We start from the raw sequence: 15,451 nt of genomic DNA, 5'->3' as shown, positions 1-15,451 counted from the left end.
AACTGCAGCAAATAAAATCCCTTCCTCCAATTGAAAGATTTCTGGGAAACTTTAGCCAACTTTTCCGCCTTCCAACAACTCGTTACTGAAAAATGAGGAGCCTTTAGAAAGAAATGGGGCAAACTACCAACTCACTAGTCGATTCGCAAAAGATAACAATGATGCGAAGAAACCCTAAAAATTGGGGAAACCAACTGAAGTAGCGAAATCAAACTCAGACTAATGATGAAAACGTAGATCCATGGTAGAATTGCAAAAGATTTGTATTCTATGATTTGCGAAATGAAGAGTCTCGAATATTTGGGAATTTTTTTTTTTTGGGGTGAAAAGCTAGGTTAAGGGATTCAGGGATGGGGGGCGTTTTCTGCAGAGCATCTCTCACTAACTCTTTCTCTCTCATCGTTTTTTTATTGTAAATATGACTATATGAGTTGACTTAAAATTGAAATATTGAATAGTTTGGTTTGATTACTTTGATATGTCATTGATTAATGTTTATCAATTTAATAAAAAATGTCAAGTGATTCACATTCACCTAATTCTAACAAGTCCAAGGCTAAGGGAATACAATCCGATACAATTTGTGTTGTACTGTTTCTTTTTTTTTGAAAAAATTTCCGAATGCTTGACGATTGGATTTTGTCCCCCCACTTTGAAAATCCTAGCTCCGCCACTGCCATCGAGACTTATTAACATTTTATATAGTACTCTCTCATTTGGGATATCAGCCTATGATAGCGAAAATCTGATTGAAAAAATTAATCGTCTGCATTCTAGCAAGGATTAGCCAACTTTTGCATCCAAAATTGTATCATGAAGAATTTGTGAGAACATACAAGGGTGACCTATGCAACCAAATATTGAATTACAAGCAAATTCAAGCCCACTTTCTCTAATCTAGAATCGATACAAACTGTACCTTTAAATTGGATTCACAATTTGCTATTATTCTTCACTAGGTGCAACAAAACCACCCAAGAGAGAAGCTGACAGCCCACCATATAGTTGATAACTAGTTAGAAATGTCAGCGAGCTGAGATATGAAGCCTTTCGGCTGGTCACCAGGTTTGAAGAATTAAAGAATTTGATGATTTCCTTGCAAATGTTAATACCCACATCTTCAATCTTCATTCAGTCAGGAATCAATCCATCTTCACATCTGTTACATCAAGTTGGAGAATCTCTGCCCTACAACCCAGAATCGAACCAAGGCTGCAGCCAAAGAAGACCACGTTGTAATACAGAATACAGGCATCTAAAGGAAGAAAATCAATTTGACTAAATGGGTTATCTAGTGAGGAAGTACATACAGTGTACCATAGCGTTTCATAACATAAAATAGAACTTATAACATGTTAATTGAGTTAGCCAGTAAAAAATTAATTTAAGATACCACTTTGTTAGCTTCTTTTTATGTTTTCATGGTGCTAGCATTATGCGTTAGGATTAGTTTCAAACTTTCACGGCCTGTTTGGTAGTTGGTCATAAATGGTGGTAATGGGAATGAATTTGTGTGTAAATTTGTGAAAAATATCATTATCCATTCCCATGGTAATGCTAATTTATCATAAAGTGTCCATTTTCCTTCTTGAATTTTCATTCCCATCCAATACCACCTTGTAGGTGGTAATGAGTGGTAATGAAAATTGCTTCTCTTTGGAGACAAAAACACAAGTTTAGGGGTGAGATTGCTTGCCCATGGAGAAAAAATGTCTCCCCATGGAGATTTTAAGAGTGCTTCCCTAATAAAATTACACTTAAAATTCATTCCCATTACCGCAATTTATTAACGACTACCAAACGGGCCGTCAATGGTATAATAAGACAAAGATGAGGGATCCTTTTCCTCATGCAAGAGATTATAAAATTTGTCCAAAGACCACCATGTCTATAATATCAGGACAAACTGCAAATATCTTTCTCCAAGAAGGTTGATATTTTGAAATGTTTCGTGCTCGTGTTATAGAACAATAGGAATGCACTTCCCAAAAGCTAGCTCAAGAAGAGGAGAGCCCATTGTCCTATATAAATCACACACCAACCTCCCATACGGTCGATGTGGGATCCTTTCCGTGGGTCAGTCCATAACATTCGTCCCCCCATACGGACCAACGTCCTCGTTGGTCACGGCTGGCTGGTTCCAGGCCACCACTCCGTGGGCCACCACTCTGAAGTTTGGCTCTGATACCATTTGTTATAGAACAATACGAATGCACTTCCCAAAAGCTAGCTCAAGATGAGGAGAGCCCATTGTCCTATATAAATCACACACCAACCTCCCATACGATCGATGTGGGATCCTTTCCCTGGGTCAGTCCATAACAGCTCGCCAAGGCACTAACTGCCAATTTATTGTTATCACAGACTACATCCACCCCTCTAATTAGTATTTTCAAAATCTTTCATAGGAAGACTAATCCTTTAATGAAGCTTAGAGTTATGATGTCCCTTAAACTGCTTGGTTCTCATGAGTCATGACCAAGCAAACAATAATCCAGCAGTGTGACATGCCTAGAGAACATAACCTAATCTAGACAACCTAATCTAGACAAGGAAACTACAAAGGGAATAATTTATAATATGAAAAGACAAATCTCAGCATACCTTGGATGAGTACGTCCAAGATCTCCATGAACAAATTCCTTGATGTATGTTCCAGCCTGTCATTAAGATCTTGAGTTAATGATATCCAAATAACAGTTCAAAATGCTGATCACCATTTACTTAGACAGCACCTAATTGCATGCATATCGATTTCCATTTCCTTTTCTGATATCATACCTAACATGCTAAACCAAAAGCACTTGCCAAAAGAAGAGGCAAAATAAGTGTTTAAGAGAAGGGGATGGGATGAGTTGAAATTCATAACCAAGATACATAGCCCTAATAACTGACACAAAGACATTGTGTGCAAAATTAGATCTCAGTAACAATATTTAGATAAAGAATAGAATTCACCATTTATGAATCCTGGGTCAAAGAATCACACAATTGAAATTAACTCCAAGATTGGACATGGGATGTACCTGTGTACAGAGATGCAGGAGGAAATACTGAGTACTTCCTATAATCTTCTCAACTTTCATCCTACATTTAGTAGAATAAGAAAAAGAAAGGGCAGAAATGATATCCAGGGTGAGGAAAACACAAAAGTATCTGAAGAAGAACAAACTGATAGAAACCACATATAAGTTAGAACTCTCACCAATGGATTGTTTTTTCACGTTCCAGAGGACTTCGGCGATGAAGCACCCTCACAGGGGTGCTCTGCAATACTTTCTATTCAAAAGAAAAACGACGAGAGAAATTGTAATTAGTTGCAAAATTACCACTGCAGAACAAATAAACATACCCCTAGTCCAAAAGGTAAGGATATCAGCATCATGGATTAGTTGATGCACATAGAAGTTCCAAATTTGACTAGGGAACATGGGGCCTATTCGGGAAGATTAACTGCAGTACTAGTTGTTAGCTTGTTTTAGTAGTTGTTATACGCTGTTGGTAATTAGTTGTTCCAGGTCAGCTGTAAGAATAACTCTTGGATATGATAATTGTTCGATGTAGGTGTTTGGAGCAACTGGCTATTGAAATTTCGAATAGCAAGAAAAAAGAAACACAGTATTTTGCTACATTTGATAGCTTTTGCCAAATACTACTTCAAAACTCAAAAGTTACTTTTGTTAGCTTTTGTGAATTACTACCTCAAAAGCTAAAAGCTACCATCACTCACTACTTTGTGGAATTCTACAATTTGATAGTTATAAAACAATCGTTGGCTAAAATTAGATAAATGAATAAGAAATGTGCGGTGGTGGTTCTCTGACCAGCAGATGTTACAAAAATGTAACACACCTACTCATGTGACAACTTTGGCATGCTAACTGTCATGCACCAAGCACACCCAAGCCACCTATCAGATTCACTTACGCAAGAAGGAAAGGCAGAGGGTAAGATGGTAATTGCTGAAGGGAGATTTTGGCTGTTTGCCAGAATGACAGAGAGAATGACAGCTGGTAAAGAATAATCAGGGAATATCCGAGTAGCAGTAGAAAGAGGAAATGATTGTGCAGCCCTTAAATAGAGGAGCGTAGGGAAATATAGGGTATCCAGAAATTAAGTGTTTTCATTGTAGTGAGGGAGAGACCCAGCCTCTCGAAAGCTGAGGAACCTATCCAGTTATAATCAATCAATACATAATCATTTGCCTCCAAAGTTACTTTCTTACTTTACTCTTTCCCCTTTTTTGTCCTTAGTATCATTCATGGTGTCAAAACAAGGCCCCCGCATCATCGTATCCCCCGTGTCGTAAAGGTTTTCAAATCTACCGAACCGATATTACCCGCATCGTAAAGGTGTAGAAAAACCGCATTTTAGGCGGGTTTCAAGAATATTTCATGGTTTAAGCCGATATTCAACGGTACGACAACCGCATCATCCCCGTTCCCACATCATCGTGACCGTTACCGCAACCGTGACCGAAACCATATTTTCAAACTATGTTATCATTCATTTAGGAATATTGTATTCTGTGGACTGTTGGTGTTGGGAATTACAGGTGAGTAACTGCTAGATATCCAGTCTATAACACTAACATATAGCCATTTAGCCATTTAGCCATTTAGCCATTTAGCCTTACTACTTATTAGTGTTTTAACAAGAGTTCTAACAATAAAAGCTACTCCAAAAGTTTTGCCAGATCCAAAGACATTTAACATTGATAAGCTATGTGTACTCAAGTTTGAGAAAACGGATACATAAAATCTTTTAAACTGAAAGTGAAACAAGTCAAGTATATCCAACAAAATTCTCCAGAAAACCAGTCCAGATGGATCACCTCCCTTTTGGGGAGAGCTACGCTGGCAGGGTATTATGGAATGTTATATGAAGTTCTATACAGCAACATCCTTTATATTAGTGGGTTTGGATGAAAAAATTTGGAAGAAAAAAGGGAGGAAGGGAGATGAGATGGAGGAAGGAGAAGAGGAAAGGGAACCACTTTGGTTTCCCTTATAGAACCAATTATTCTACTATTGGAAATTTTTGGACAAAGAAGAAGGTCCACTCCCTCCCCCCATCACCTCCCTTCTCCTCTCATTCCCTTCTCTCCCTTAATTTCTAACCAAACAAACTGTAAATGACAATTCAACAGAAAATGCAACTCAGAATAATGATACAATTAGAATAACAGACTTCAATTTAAAAGTCATTCATACACAATAATGACATGTAAAGAAGGGAAATAAATTATTTCCATGGTAGAAGTTATTTACCCTGCCCCTCTGCTGGACAGGACCGCAGGAATCTTCATAGAGGCAAATAGGCAATGGGATTATGTTCACATAGCAAGTTAGATTGTATAGCTATGGTAAGAAATTTAACATGTCAAAGAACAAATGTCCATGTCATATACTCCCTCCCTTTATATACTACTTGCAATGCTTTCGCATTTGCATTACTCAAATATTGACCTTGGCAAAATCTCACTCACCTTCCCAAAACAATCTCAACTTTTGATTATAATCATTACATAACATAATACTGCGTTTGGCGGATAACTTATTGATGTGTCTATTTTATATAGAATTTTACCCCCGTCCCTCATGATTTATTGGTGTTAATTGCGCTCTTCGGAGCCTTTTTAGTACTAATGTGTGTCTTGTAGTGTGTTTGTATTTTAAGATTGATTATTGTAGGGATAACCATATTTTGGTGTAATTTCCTAATCTTTGATATCATTACATGAGACGAGAAGTCGAGACGTTTCAAAAGTCTTACATTGGGCTAAAAATCTGGTAACCGCCCGACCGGGCGATATCTGCCCGAGCTGGTCATCAAAAGCTGAAAGTCCAAGACAAATCTACTCTCGCGCTCGATCGGGCGAAATCCGCCTTGGCTGGTCGGGCGATTTCTACTTAGCCAAAATCCGAGAATTACGAAACCATGAGAAGTTCACTTGCGGGCCCGACTGGGCGAAATCCACTACTACTTTTTAGAGAGCTATTAGAGGATTCCATTGCTGAACATCGATTTCTACTACTTTGATTTCTTCAAGTAAAGACTAATTTTTCTTAATCTCTTCCTTTCCTTCATTATTATTATGTCTTTCAATTTGTTTACTATTTGTTTTGTTATTTCAATTATGAGTGAGTAGTCTTATAATCTAGGGTTAAGTTAAACCCTAGCGATGATTAATACATGAATTCCTCCATTAATCCCAAGTTTATGTGATCAATTGTTCTTGTTTGATTGGATTGTTCTTATGTTCATTATCATACTAAGGATAGATGATTTTGATTTGATTCTTTATATCTTGTTTTCAATGGGAATTGAATCTAGATAGATTTGTTGATTCAATCAATAGTATGAATATCTCTATAGGAAAAGTAGATAGGATTACTAGGAATTTAATTGTGATGCTATGTTTAATGTCTTTTTCTTGCATGATTCCATGTGACTAGGTTTGATTGCTTGTTTAGAGTAGCCATTGGTACTCGGGAGAGATCTTTGGTAGTTTTATGGTGCATTACTCCTCTTGAATTCTTGATTATGTTTATTGGGATGGAAATTATTCATGTGTTGGTCATGCTAGTGGTGGTACTTAATTCTAGATGTTTTTATTAATTGATTATACTTTGTGTGTTCCTAGTAATTGTTATAGTTTAGCATTAGTTCTAGTTCAACACCCTTTCCATCATTGTTTGTCACTTGTTTAGTTAAATTGAGTCGAAATACCTAGTGTTTGATACTGTTTGTCCCTGTGGATTCGACCTTGACTTGCCCTGCTACATAGTTAGGAGGTTAGTTAGGAAATTACTTTTGTTAGGTGCGCTACACGCCTATCAAATTTTGGCGCCGTTGCCGGGGACTAACGGTATTAGATTAGTTTATCTTTGATTTATTTAGCAAAACTGTCTTTGTTCGATCATTGTCACTCTACTTGCTGTTTGATCTCTTTTCTTTCAGTCTTTTTGTTGCATGCGCACTCGTAGCAAGGGTTCACAAGATCTAATTACTCTTGATTGCGAGATCGAGGCTACAGCAAGGAGATTAGGAGGTCAACGGAGGAAACAACAACAAGAATCAACAATGGGAGACGAAGCACCACCAAAGTCTCTAAGGGAATATGCTATACCCGATGAGACCACCACCACCACCATTATTCGACCAACAACCGCTGCCACACATTTCGAGCTCAAACCACAGTTTATCTCACAGGACTCATATGCGGGAACACCCAAAGAGAGCCCTACTGATCATTTGGCTAATTTCTTAAAAAAATACAATACATTGAAATTAACAAACGTTTCTGATGATTTAATTCGGTATTGTGTTTTTCCTTTCTCTCTCAGGGATGCAGCAAAGGAATGGTTTAAAGAAGAAGAAGTGAGGAAGATTGCCACCTGGCCAGAATTGCAAAAGGTTTTTATTTACAAGTTCTTCCCTCCTATGAGAACTTCCAAGTTCAGAAATGAGATATCTGGTTTTCAACAACATGAATTGGAGTCTCTCTATGAAGCATGACAGAGATACAAGGCTTTGCAAAGGCAGTGTCCACACCATGGCATTCCTGAGTGGCTGCTGATTCAAACATTTTACAATAGGCTGAAGCATGAAGTTCGAAGTTCTATTGATGCCGCATCTGACGATACTTTCATGGCCAAAACTCCAGAAGCTGCGAAGACATTGTTGGATGATATGGCTGCCAACAATTACTTGAATGACTGGAGTGTGTCTCGTTGAGCCCCTAAAAAGGGAGGTAAGTATGAGGTTGGTGCTATTGCTACTTTAACTAACACTGTGCAAGTTTTGGCAGCTAAAGTTGATCAGTTGAGTAGCGGACCAGTAGCACCTGTTTGTGAGATTTGTGAGTGCAAGGTCACTCATTTAATGAGTGCCAATACAATACCATGGGAGCGGAAACTGAGCAAGTCAATGCCCTCCTTAACACAAACACAAGGCCACAAAACAACCCATACTCAAACACATATAACTCGGGTTGGAAGAATCACCCAAATTTCTCTTACAACAATAACCAACCTCAACCTCCACACACCAACTACTCCTAACCACCTGGTTTCCAACAAAGGCCACCATTTAACTCTTCATCATCATCCTCTCGACCCAACCTTGAGACTATCATGGAGAATTTAGCTTCCTCTCATGCAAAGCAAGTTGAATACCAAGCCAAGTAGAATGAATTCTTCAACAACTCTCTACAACAAATCACTGCTCATAATAAATTGATGGAGAATCAGATGACCCAACTTGCCCAACAAATAAGTCACCTCTCTAAACCTTCCGGCCAACTTCCTGGGCAAACTGAACCAAATCCTAAGGGGCACATCCATGTCATTTCATTGAGGAGCGGTGAAGAACTGCAAGAGCCTACAAGGAGGGTAACTGAGCAAAAGAAACTGAGCAAAAGAACACTGCAAAAGAGGTTATAGAGTTGAGTGAGGAAGTTCAAGAGAAGACGGGTTTGGAAGATGAAGCTAAGAAGACTGAGAAGGAGGAACCCACTGTCATTCCTATGGGACCATACAAGCCACCTGTTCCATTCCCTCAAAGATTGGCACAGGCAAAACTAGAAAAGAAATATGGGAAGTTCCTTGACATTTTGAAAAGCTACACATCAACATCCCTTTCTTGGATGCCATATCTGAGATGCCTTCCTACATTAAGTTTTTGAAAGACATGCTCTCTAACAAACGGAAAATTGAAGAGAATGTCATTGTTTCACTCACAGCTGAGTGTAGTGCTATTTTGCATAATAAGCTTCCAGAAAAGCTAGGAGATCCGAGCTGTCAAGCTTGGAGATATTGCTATCAAGAATGCTTAGTGTGATCTTGGGGCTAGTGTTAGTCTCATACCTTTATCTATCTGCGAGCAACTCAACATGGGCGAACTAAAACCCACACGCATCTCTCTACAACTAGCTGACAAAACATTGAAGTTTCCACTTGGTATCCTTGAAGATGTTCCTCTTCGAGTAGGTAAAATCTTTATTCCCTGTGATTTTGTCGTCATGGAGATGAAAGAAGATGCACAAGTTCCCATCATTCTTGGGAGACCCTTTTTGGCCACTGCTGGAGCCATTATTGACATGAAAAAGGGTAAGATCACCTTTGAAGTAGGTGATGAGAAGATAGAGTACAGACTCACAAACTCCATGACTTCTCTTTCTATGGGAGAAACTATTTATAGAGTGGATGCTCTTGATGAGGTGATAGAAGCCAAGGCCTTCAATTTGCAACTTGATGATTCGCTACAAACGGTCTTGATGGGTAGTGCTGATGAGGAAGATTGGGAAACTAAGGAATACATGCGACTTCTAGAGGAGACACGAGCCATTGAATCTGAAAAGCCTCTCAAGGAGTTGTTGCATTTAGAGGAAACTAAGGAGAGTACTACGCCTCCTAAGGTAGAACTAAAACCTCTCCCATCTACTTTGAAATACGTATTCATGGTTCCCAATGATACCTACCCTATTATTGTTAATGCTAAGCTTGATGACATTCAAATTGAAAAACCGCTTGTTATTTTGAGGAAATATAAGAATGTCATTGGGTACACCATTGATGATATTAAGGGTATTAATCTTTCATTGCATGCATAAAATTATTCTTGAGGACGAACATGCTTCTTCTATAGAATCTCAACGACGACTTAATCCAAATATGATGGAAGTAGTCAAGAAAGAGGTTCTTAAATTGCTTGATGCATGTATAATCTACCCTATCTTCGATAGTAAGTGGGTTAACCCTGTTCAAGTAGTCCCTAAGAAAGGAAGTATGACCATTGTAAAAAATGATAAGGGTGAACAAGTTCCCACTAGAACTGTGACAGGGTGGCGCATGTGTATTGACTATAGAAGATTGAATAAGGCCACCCGAAAAGATCATTTTCCCCTCCCCTTCATTGATCAGATGTTAGAAAGATTGGCAAAACATTCTTTTTTCTGTTGGTTGGATGGATACTCTGGTTTTTTCCAAATTCCTATTCATCCAAGTGACCAAGAAAAGACTACTTTTATATGTCCTAATGGCACCTTTGCATATCGAAGGATGCCATTTGGATTATGTAATGCTTCTGCTACTTTTCAGCGTTGCATGATGGCAATTTTCTCCAGTCTTATTGAAAACTCTATAGAAGTGTTTATGGATGACTTCTCCGTCTATGGAACATCTTTTGATATTTGCCTTGCTAATTTACAAAAGGTGCTCCATAGATGTCAAGAAGTTAATTTAATTCTCAACTGGGAAAAATGTCATTTCATGGTGCAACAAGGAGTCGTTCTGGGTCATATTGTTTCTCATCGGGGTATTGAAGTCGACAAAACAAAGATAGAGGTCATTGAGCGTTTACCACCTCCTAACTCTGTTAAAGGAGTAAGGAGTTTTCTTGGTCATGCGGGATTCTACCGCCGCTTCATAAAAGATTTTTCAAAAATTGCTCGACCTCTAACTGAGCTTTTAGGCAAAGATGTCTCATTTGTGTTTACTAATGCTTGTACCGAGGCTTTTCACAGGTTAAAAGCGGCTCTTATTTCTGCTCCTATAATTCAATCGCCTGACTGGAATCTCCCTTTCGAGATTATGTGCGATGCTAGTGACTACGCAGTGGGAGCAGTATTTGGTCAGAGAGAGGATGGTAAACTTCATGCCATCTACTATACAAGCAAGACTCTTACTCCGGACCGCCCCGGGCGGATATCGCTTTAGCGGGCGGTCGTCAGGTCCAATGATTCTTTGTCCACTTGACCGGGCACCTTTCAACAGCATTTTCATGGGATTCTTCGCCTCGCCCGACCGACCCGGGCGGATTTCTCCCGGTCGGGCCCGCAAGTCAACTTGTCATGCTTTCATAATTCTCGAATTTTGGCTAAGTAGAAATCGCCCGACCAGCCCGGGCGGATTTCGCCCGGTCGGGCGCGAGAGTAGATTTCTCTTGGACTTTCAGCTTTTGATTTCTGGTTAACTGAAACTCGCCTGACCAGCTCGGGCAAATGTCGCCCGGTCGGGCGGTTACCAGATTTTTAACCCAATGTAAGACTTTTGAAACGTCCCGACTTCTCGTCTCATGTAGTGATATCAAAGATTAGGAAATTACACCAAAATATGGTTATCCCTACAATAATCAATCTGAAAACACAAACACACTACAAGACACACATTAGTACTAAAAAGGGTTCCGAAGAGCGCAATTAACACCAATAAATCATGAGAGACGGGGGTAAAATTCTATATAAAATAAACACATCAAACTCCCCCAAGCTAGACTTTTGCTTGTCCCTAAGCAAAACCTGTGTTAAAAATCAAGAGTTCTAGGCATTAATAGTGGTTTCACTCCATCATAAAATTTTTGAGATGACGATAGATCGAATCCAAACACACCACATATCATAATCGGTAAAGTTCGACAAAAAGTACCAATCAGGGATAAGAATCAAGAGAGGCCACTAAATATTCGCTACAAATCAATGAGAAGGATCTCACTAGGGGACTCTCCACTCATTTGTAAAGCACTCTCCAAGCAGTTAAAATGACTGCTTCTATCCATCCCCAGTACCCGTCCCTACTCTCATACTCGTGTGTTTGAAGGATGATATATGACACTCAATTGCTCTACTTCACCAAGTTAGTCCATAGGCTTGTATCATCTCTCATCAGGTATACACGCAAGCAAATCATATGACTCAATTAAGGTTGTAATGGGGCTTAGGGCAGTAGGTGTGGCAAATATTTGGGAATGTGGTGCTCAAGGAAGTGAAGTATTATTACAACTTTTGTATGAAACATCTCACACGATATATTAGATTGCAACACAACTATACCTTATTTCTCTTTCATTTCATCTCCTTTATCCTTTCACATAATCCAAGCAAGAAAAGCATAATGTTAAGGCACAGAAGCTCACAGTTCAGCCTAAACATGCTTGCAGGACATATAGAGTGCCACAATCTTGATTCTTATCATAGAGCTAAGTAAGTTATGTCATGCCTTGATGATCAATCATTGTTTCGTGTCCATCAACGATCCAAAGTCAAAACAGCATTATAATAGTATGGGGCACAGGGAAACACCTTATTCATTTTTCAGTAGGCTTCACACATCACACACACAATGAAAAAAAAAAACAAACCAAAAGAAGGAAAAAGAAATAAAAAAAAAAAAACACACAAAAGAAAATCTATGCTAAACTGAACTACGAAAGCTGTAAACTACCTAAGGAGTGATAGAAGATACCATATGTACAGTAGAAATCCTCCCCCAAGTTGAACTTGGCAATATCCACATTGCAGCAAGGAGAAGGAAAGAAACACAGCCCTCAGTCGGCCATAGAATCAGGATCACCATCAGCGGTCTCATCAGCATCCTGAGTACCGGTGCCTGCGCCACTCCCTCCAGCACCACCATATGCAGGGTTCCATGTGTACCAACTAGGGTGGGGCCCAGCCTAAGCGATCGTACCACGCCTGCAATAATCATCATACATAGGAAACATAGCAAGGTTCTGGTCAGCGTAGACGGTGTCCACGCGGCGCTCTAGGCGCTCAAGAGCTTGAGTGTTAGCAGTCATATTCAGTTCCATACGCTGCAGAACACTCATCATCCCCTTAAAGCCAGTAGTAGGGGGAGGGGGTTGGGAAGAAGAGAAGGGCATGGAAGAAGAGGAGGGAATGGAAGGGGCGGCCTCACACCTACGGTAAATATGAGGGGGCTCAGGGACGGGACCAGTCTGAGGGGGGTGTGCCTCATCTCCAACAGGGAGAAGGTAGGTCGGGGGCTCGCAGAATGGGCATCCTCTATGGGTAGCTAGACTAAGGCGGGGTTGGGGAGGAGTATAGATTGCCGATTGACAATCATCCACCTATAATGCCTACCGCTAGGGACAATGTATCGAACGCAGAGAAAGTGGTCAAGGTCGAGGTAAATAGCCCCAGGAACAACATTGACCCGATTCTCAACATAGCCAAAATGACACGCTATATGGGTGACTAATCTCCCAATAACAATAGGTACAGAGGAACGGACACTGCTGTCCTCCTCAAAGGTGGGGTAAGTCGTGGAAATCTTATGCAGATGATGCATAAAGGCATACGCAAGATCGAACTGCATGGTCATGGTGGCGGGCCATAAATAAGTGCCAAGAGTCAGTCCTAGAGGTGTTGGGTTCCCACCTCCCAAAAAATAGTACTGCCAAAGAATTTCAAAAGAAAGCGAATGTTGGGATGATGGACAGACTTGATTTGCAGGTGTGGTCTAACACCAGTTAAACCTTGCCAAAGGAGGCCTAACAAGTCGGGTTTCTTCTCTCCCCCTAACAGGCATACCAAAAATTTTAGCAAATTCTCGAATGGTCAATTTCCTATCCACATTAGCAATCCTAAAATACATTACATAATCGTATTGAGAATGTTTGCGAATGTATAAGGAATTGAGAAATTCAAGGGTGAGGTCGGCATAAATGCCATGGTACATGGAATGTCTATTAATCCAATGTAATTTCAGTGATACCCAAAGCATGCAAAAGGTCACGATGAACAAAACGAGTAGGTGCAACCAAACGATGTTTGAGTTTTTGGAATCGTACCTTTTGGGTCTCATCTTTGAAAATTACATGAAAGAATGTAGGATCTACCTCAATTGCAGGGGTGCTAGTGCCACGTGTACCACGTCGAGCCGCCATTAAAGAAGATGAGAACCTGCAAAAACAGAGAGCAATGGTGGACAAGGTGAGAATTTCACAATAACTTGAAGAAAATCATCTCATAGGGCACCATGGAGTGTAAAAACGCAATTTTCAAGGTTAATCTAACAAGAATTGCCATTAAAATCAAACCTTTACTCAATAAAACCCAAGAAAGAGGAGTGAGAAGAAGACGGAAGAGGAGAAAGAGTGAGGGGGAAAAAAGTGTAATTAGGATGGGAAATTGTTGAGGATGAGTGAACGATTAAGAATTATGGGGAAATTTGAGAGTGTAGATGATGAGGAAGGGGAAAGTGGGGGTTAGGGTTTGGAGAGAGAGGGAGTGTGAGAGGAAGAAGATGAAGTGGTTATGAGTGTGAGAAAAAGAATGAAAGAGTTAGGAAAAAAAATCGAAGGTTTAATCGAGGAATCTGCGTCTCGCCCGACTTTCTCCTTCCTCATCATTTACACTCTCAAATTTCCCCATAGTTCTTAATCGTACACTCATCCTCAACAATTTCCCCATCTTAATTACACTTCTTTCCCCCTCACTCTCTCTCCTCTTCCTTCTTCTTCTTACTCCTCCTTGGGTTTTATTGAGTAAAGGTCTGATTTTAATTGCAATCCTTGTTAGATTAACCTTGAAAATTGAGTTTTTACACTCCATGGTGCCCTATGAGATGATTTTCTTCAAGTTATTGTGAAATTCTCACCTTGTCCACCATTGCTCTCTGTTTTTGCAGGTTCTCATCTTCTTTAATGGCGGCTCGACGTGGTACACGTGGCACTAGCACCCCTGCAATTGAGGTAGATCCTATATTCCCTCATGTAATTTTCAAAGATGAGACCCAAAAGGTACGGTTCCAAAAACTCAAACATCGTTTGGTTGCACCTACTCGTTTTGTTCATCGTGACCTTTTGGATGCTTTGGGTATCGCTGAAATTACCCACACCTTGTTTGTTGGGATTGGAATAGAGCAACTTTCACAATGTACCATGGCACTTATGCCGACCTCACCCTTGAATTTCTGAGTTCCTTAGACATTCGCAAACATTCTCAATACGATCATGTAATGTTTAGGATTGCCAATGTGGATAGAAAATTGACCATTCGACAATTTGCTCAAATATTTGGTATGCCTGTTAGGGGGGAGAGGAAGAAACCCGAAACCTTTTTGTTAGGCCTCCTTTGGCGTTAGACCACCAAACTGCCAACACCTGCAAATCAAGTCTGTCCATCATCCCAACATTCGCTTTCTTTTGAAATTCTTTGGCGGTACTATTTTTGGGAGGTGAGAACCCAACACCTCTAGGACTCAGGAACTCAGTGCTCTTGGCACTTATTTATGGCCCGCTACCATGACCACGCAGTTCGATCTTGCGTATGCCTTTATGCATCATCTGCATAAGATTTCCACGACTTACCCCACCTTTGAGGAGGACGGCAGTATCCATTCCTCTGTACCTATTGTTATTGGGGGATTAGTCACCATATAGCGTGTCATTTTGGCTATGTTGAGAATCGGGTCAATGTTGATCCTAGGGCTACTTACCTCCACCTTGACCACTTTCTCTGCGCTCGGTACACTATCCCTAGCGGTAGACATTATAGGTGAATGATTGCCACTCGGCAATCTATACTCCTCCCCAACCCCGCCTTAGTCCAGCTACCCATAGAGGATGCCCATTCTGCGAATGCTGAGCCCAGACCTACCTTCTCCCTGTTGGAGATGAGGCACACCCCCCTCAGACTGGTCGCGTC

General features: G+C 40.2%; 1 protein-coding gene and 1 non-coding gene across 3 annotated transcripts in view; both read right to left on the bottom strand.

Annotated features, from left to right (window-relative positions):
- Positions 1-749: 749 nt before the first annotated feature.
- LOC104884404 (uncharacterized) overlaps positions 750-15,451 on the bottom strand; it is a 30,117-nt gene continuing 15,415 nt past the window's right edge. Inside the window, exons 12-15 of one of the 2 annotated variants that reach the window (XM_010669045.4) lie at positions 3,206-3,279; positions 3,027-3,087; positions 2,605-2,660; positions 750-1,212 (exon numbers count right to left, since the gene is read on the bottom strand). In XM_010669045.4, coding sequence (XP_010667347.1) covers positions 1,143-1,212; positions 2,605-2,660; positions 3,027-3,087; positions 3,206-3,279 — 261 coding nt within the window. In that variant the 3' untranslated portion in view covers positions 750-1,142. Of the gene's footprint in view, positions 1,213-2,604; positions 2,661-3,026; positions 3,088-3,205; positions 3,280-13,507; positions 13,706-15,451 lie in introns of those variants that run through there. The other variant, XM_057392419.1, reaches the window with a different exon arrangement.
- On the bottom strand, positions 7,459-7,565 carry LOC125494584 (small nucleolar RNA R71). Its single transcript, XR_007270823.1, has one exon. It is a non-coding gene; the product is annotated as a small nucleolar RNA R71 (small nucleolar RNA).

Source organism: Beta vulgaris, chromosome 1, assembly GCF_026745355.1.
Source record: "Beta vulgaris subsp. vulgaris cultivar EL10 chromosome 1, EL10.2, whole genome shotgun sequence".
In the NCBI taxonomy this organism is placed as follows: Eukaryota; Viridiplantae; Streptophyta; class Magnoliopsida; order Caryophyllales; family Amaranthaceae; genus Beta; species Beta vulgaris.
The sequence above is the reverse complement of the archived record's forward strand: the minus strand, read 5'-3'. Positions and strand labels throughout refer to the sequence as shown.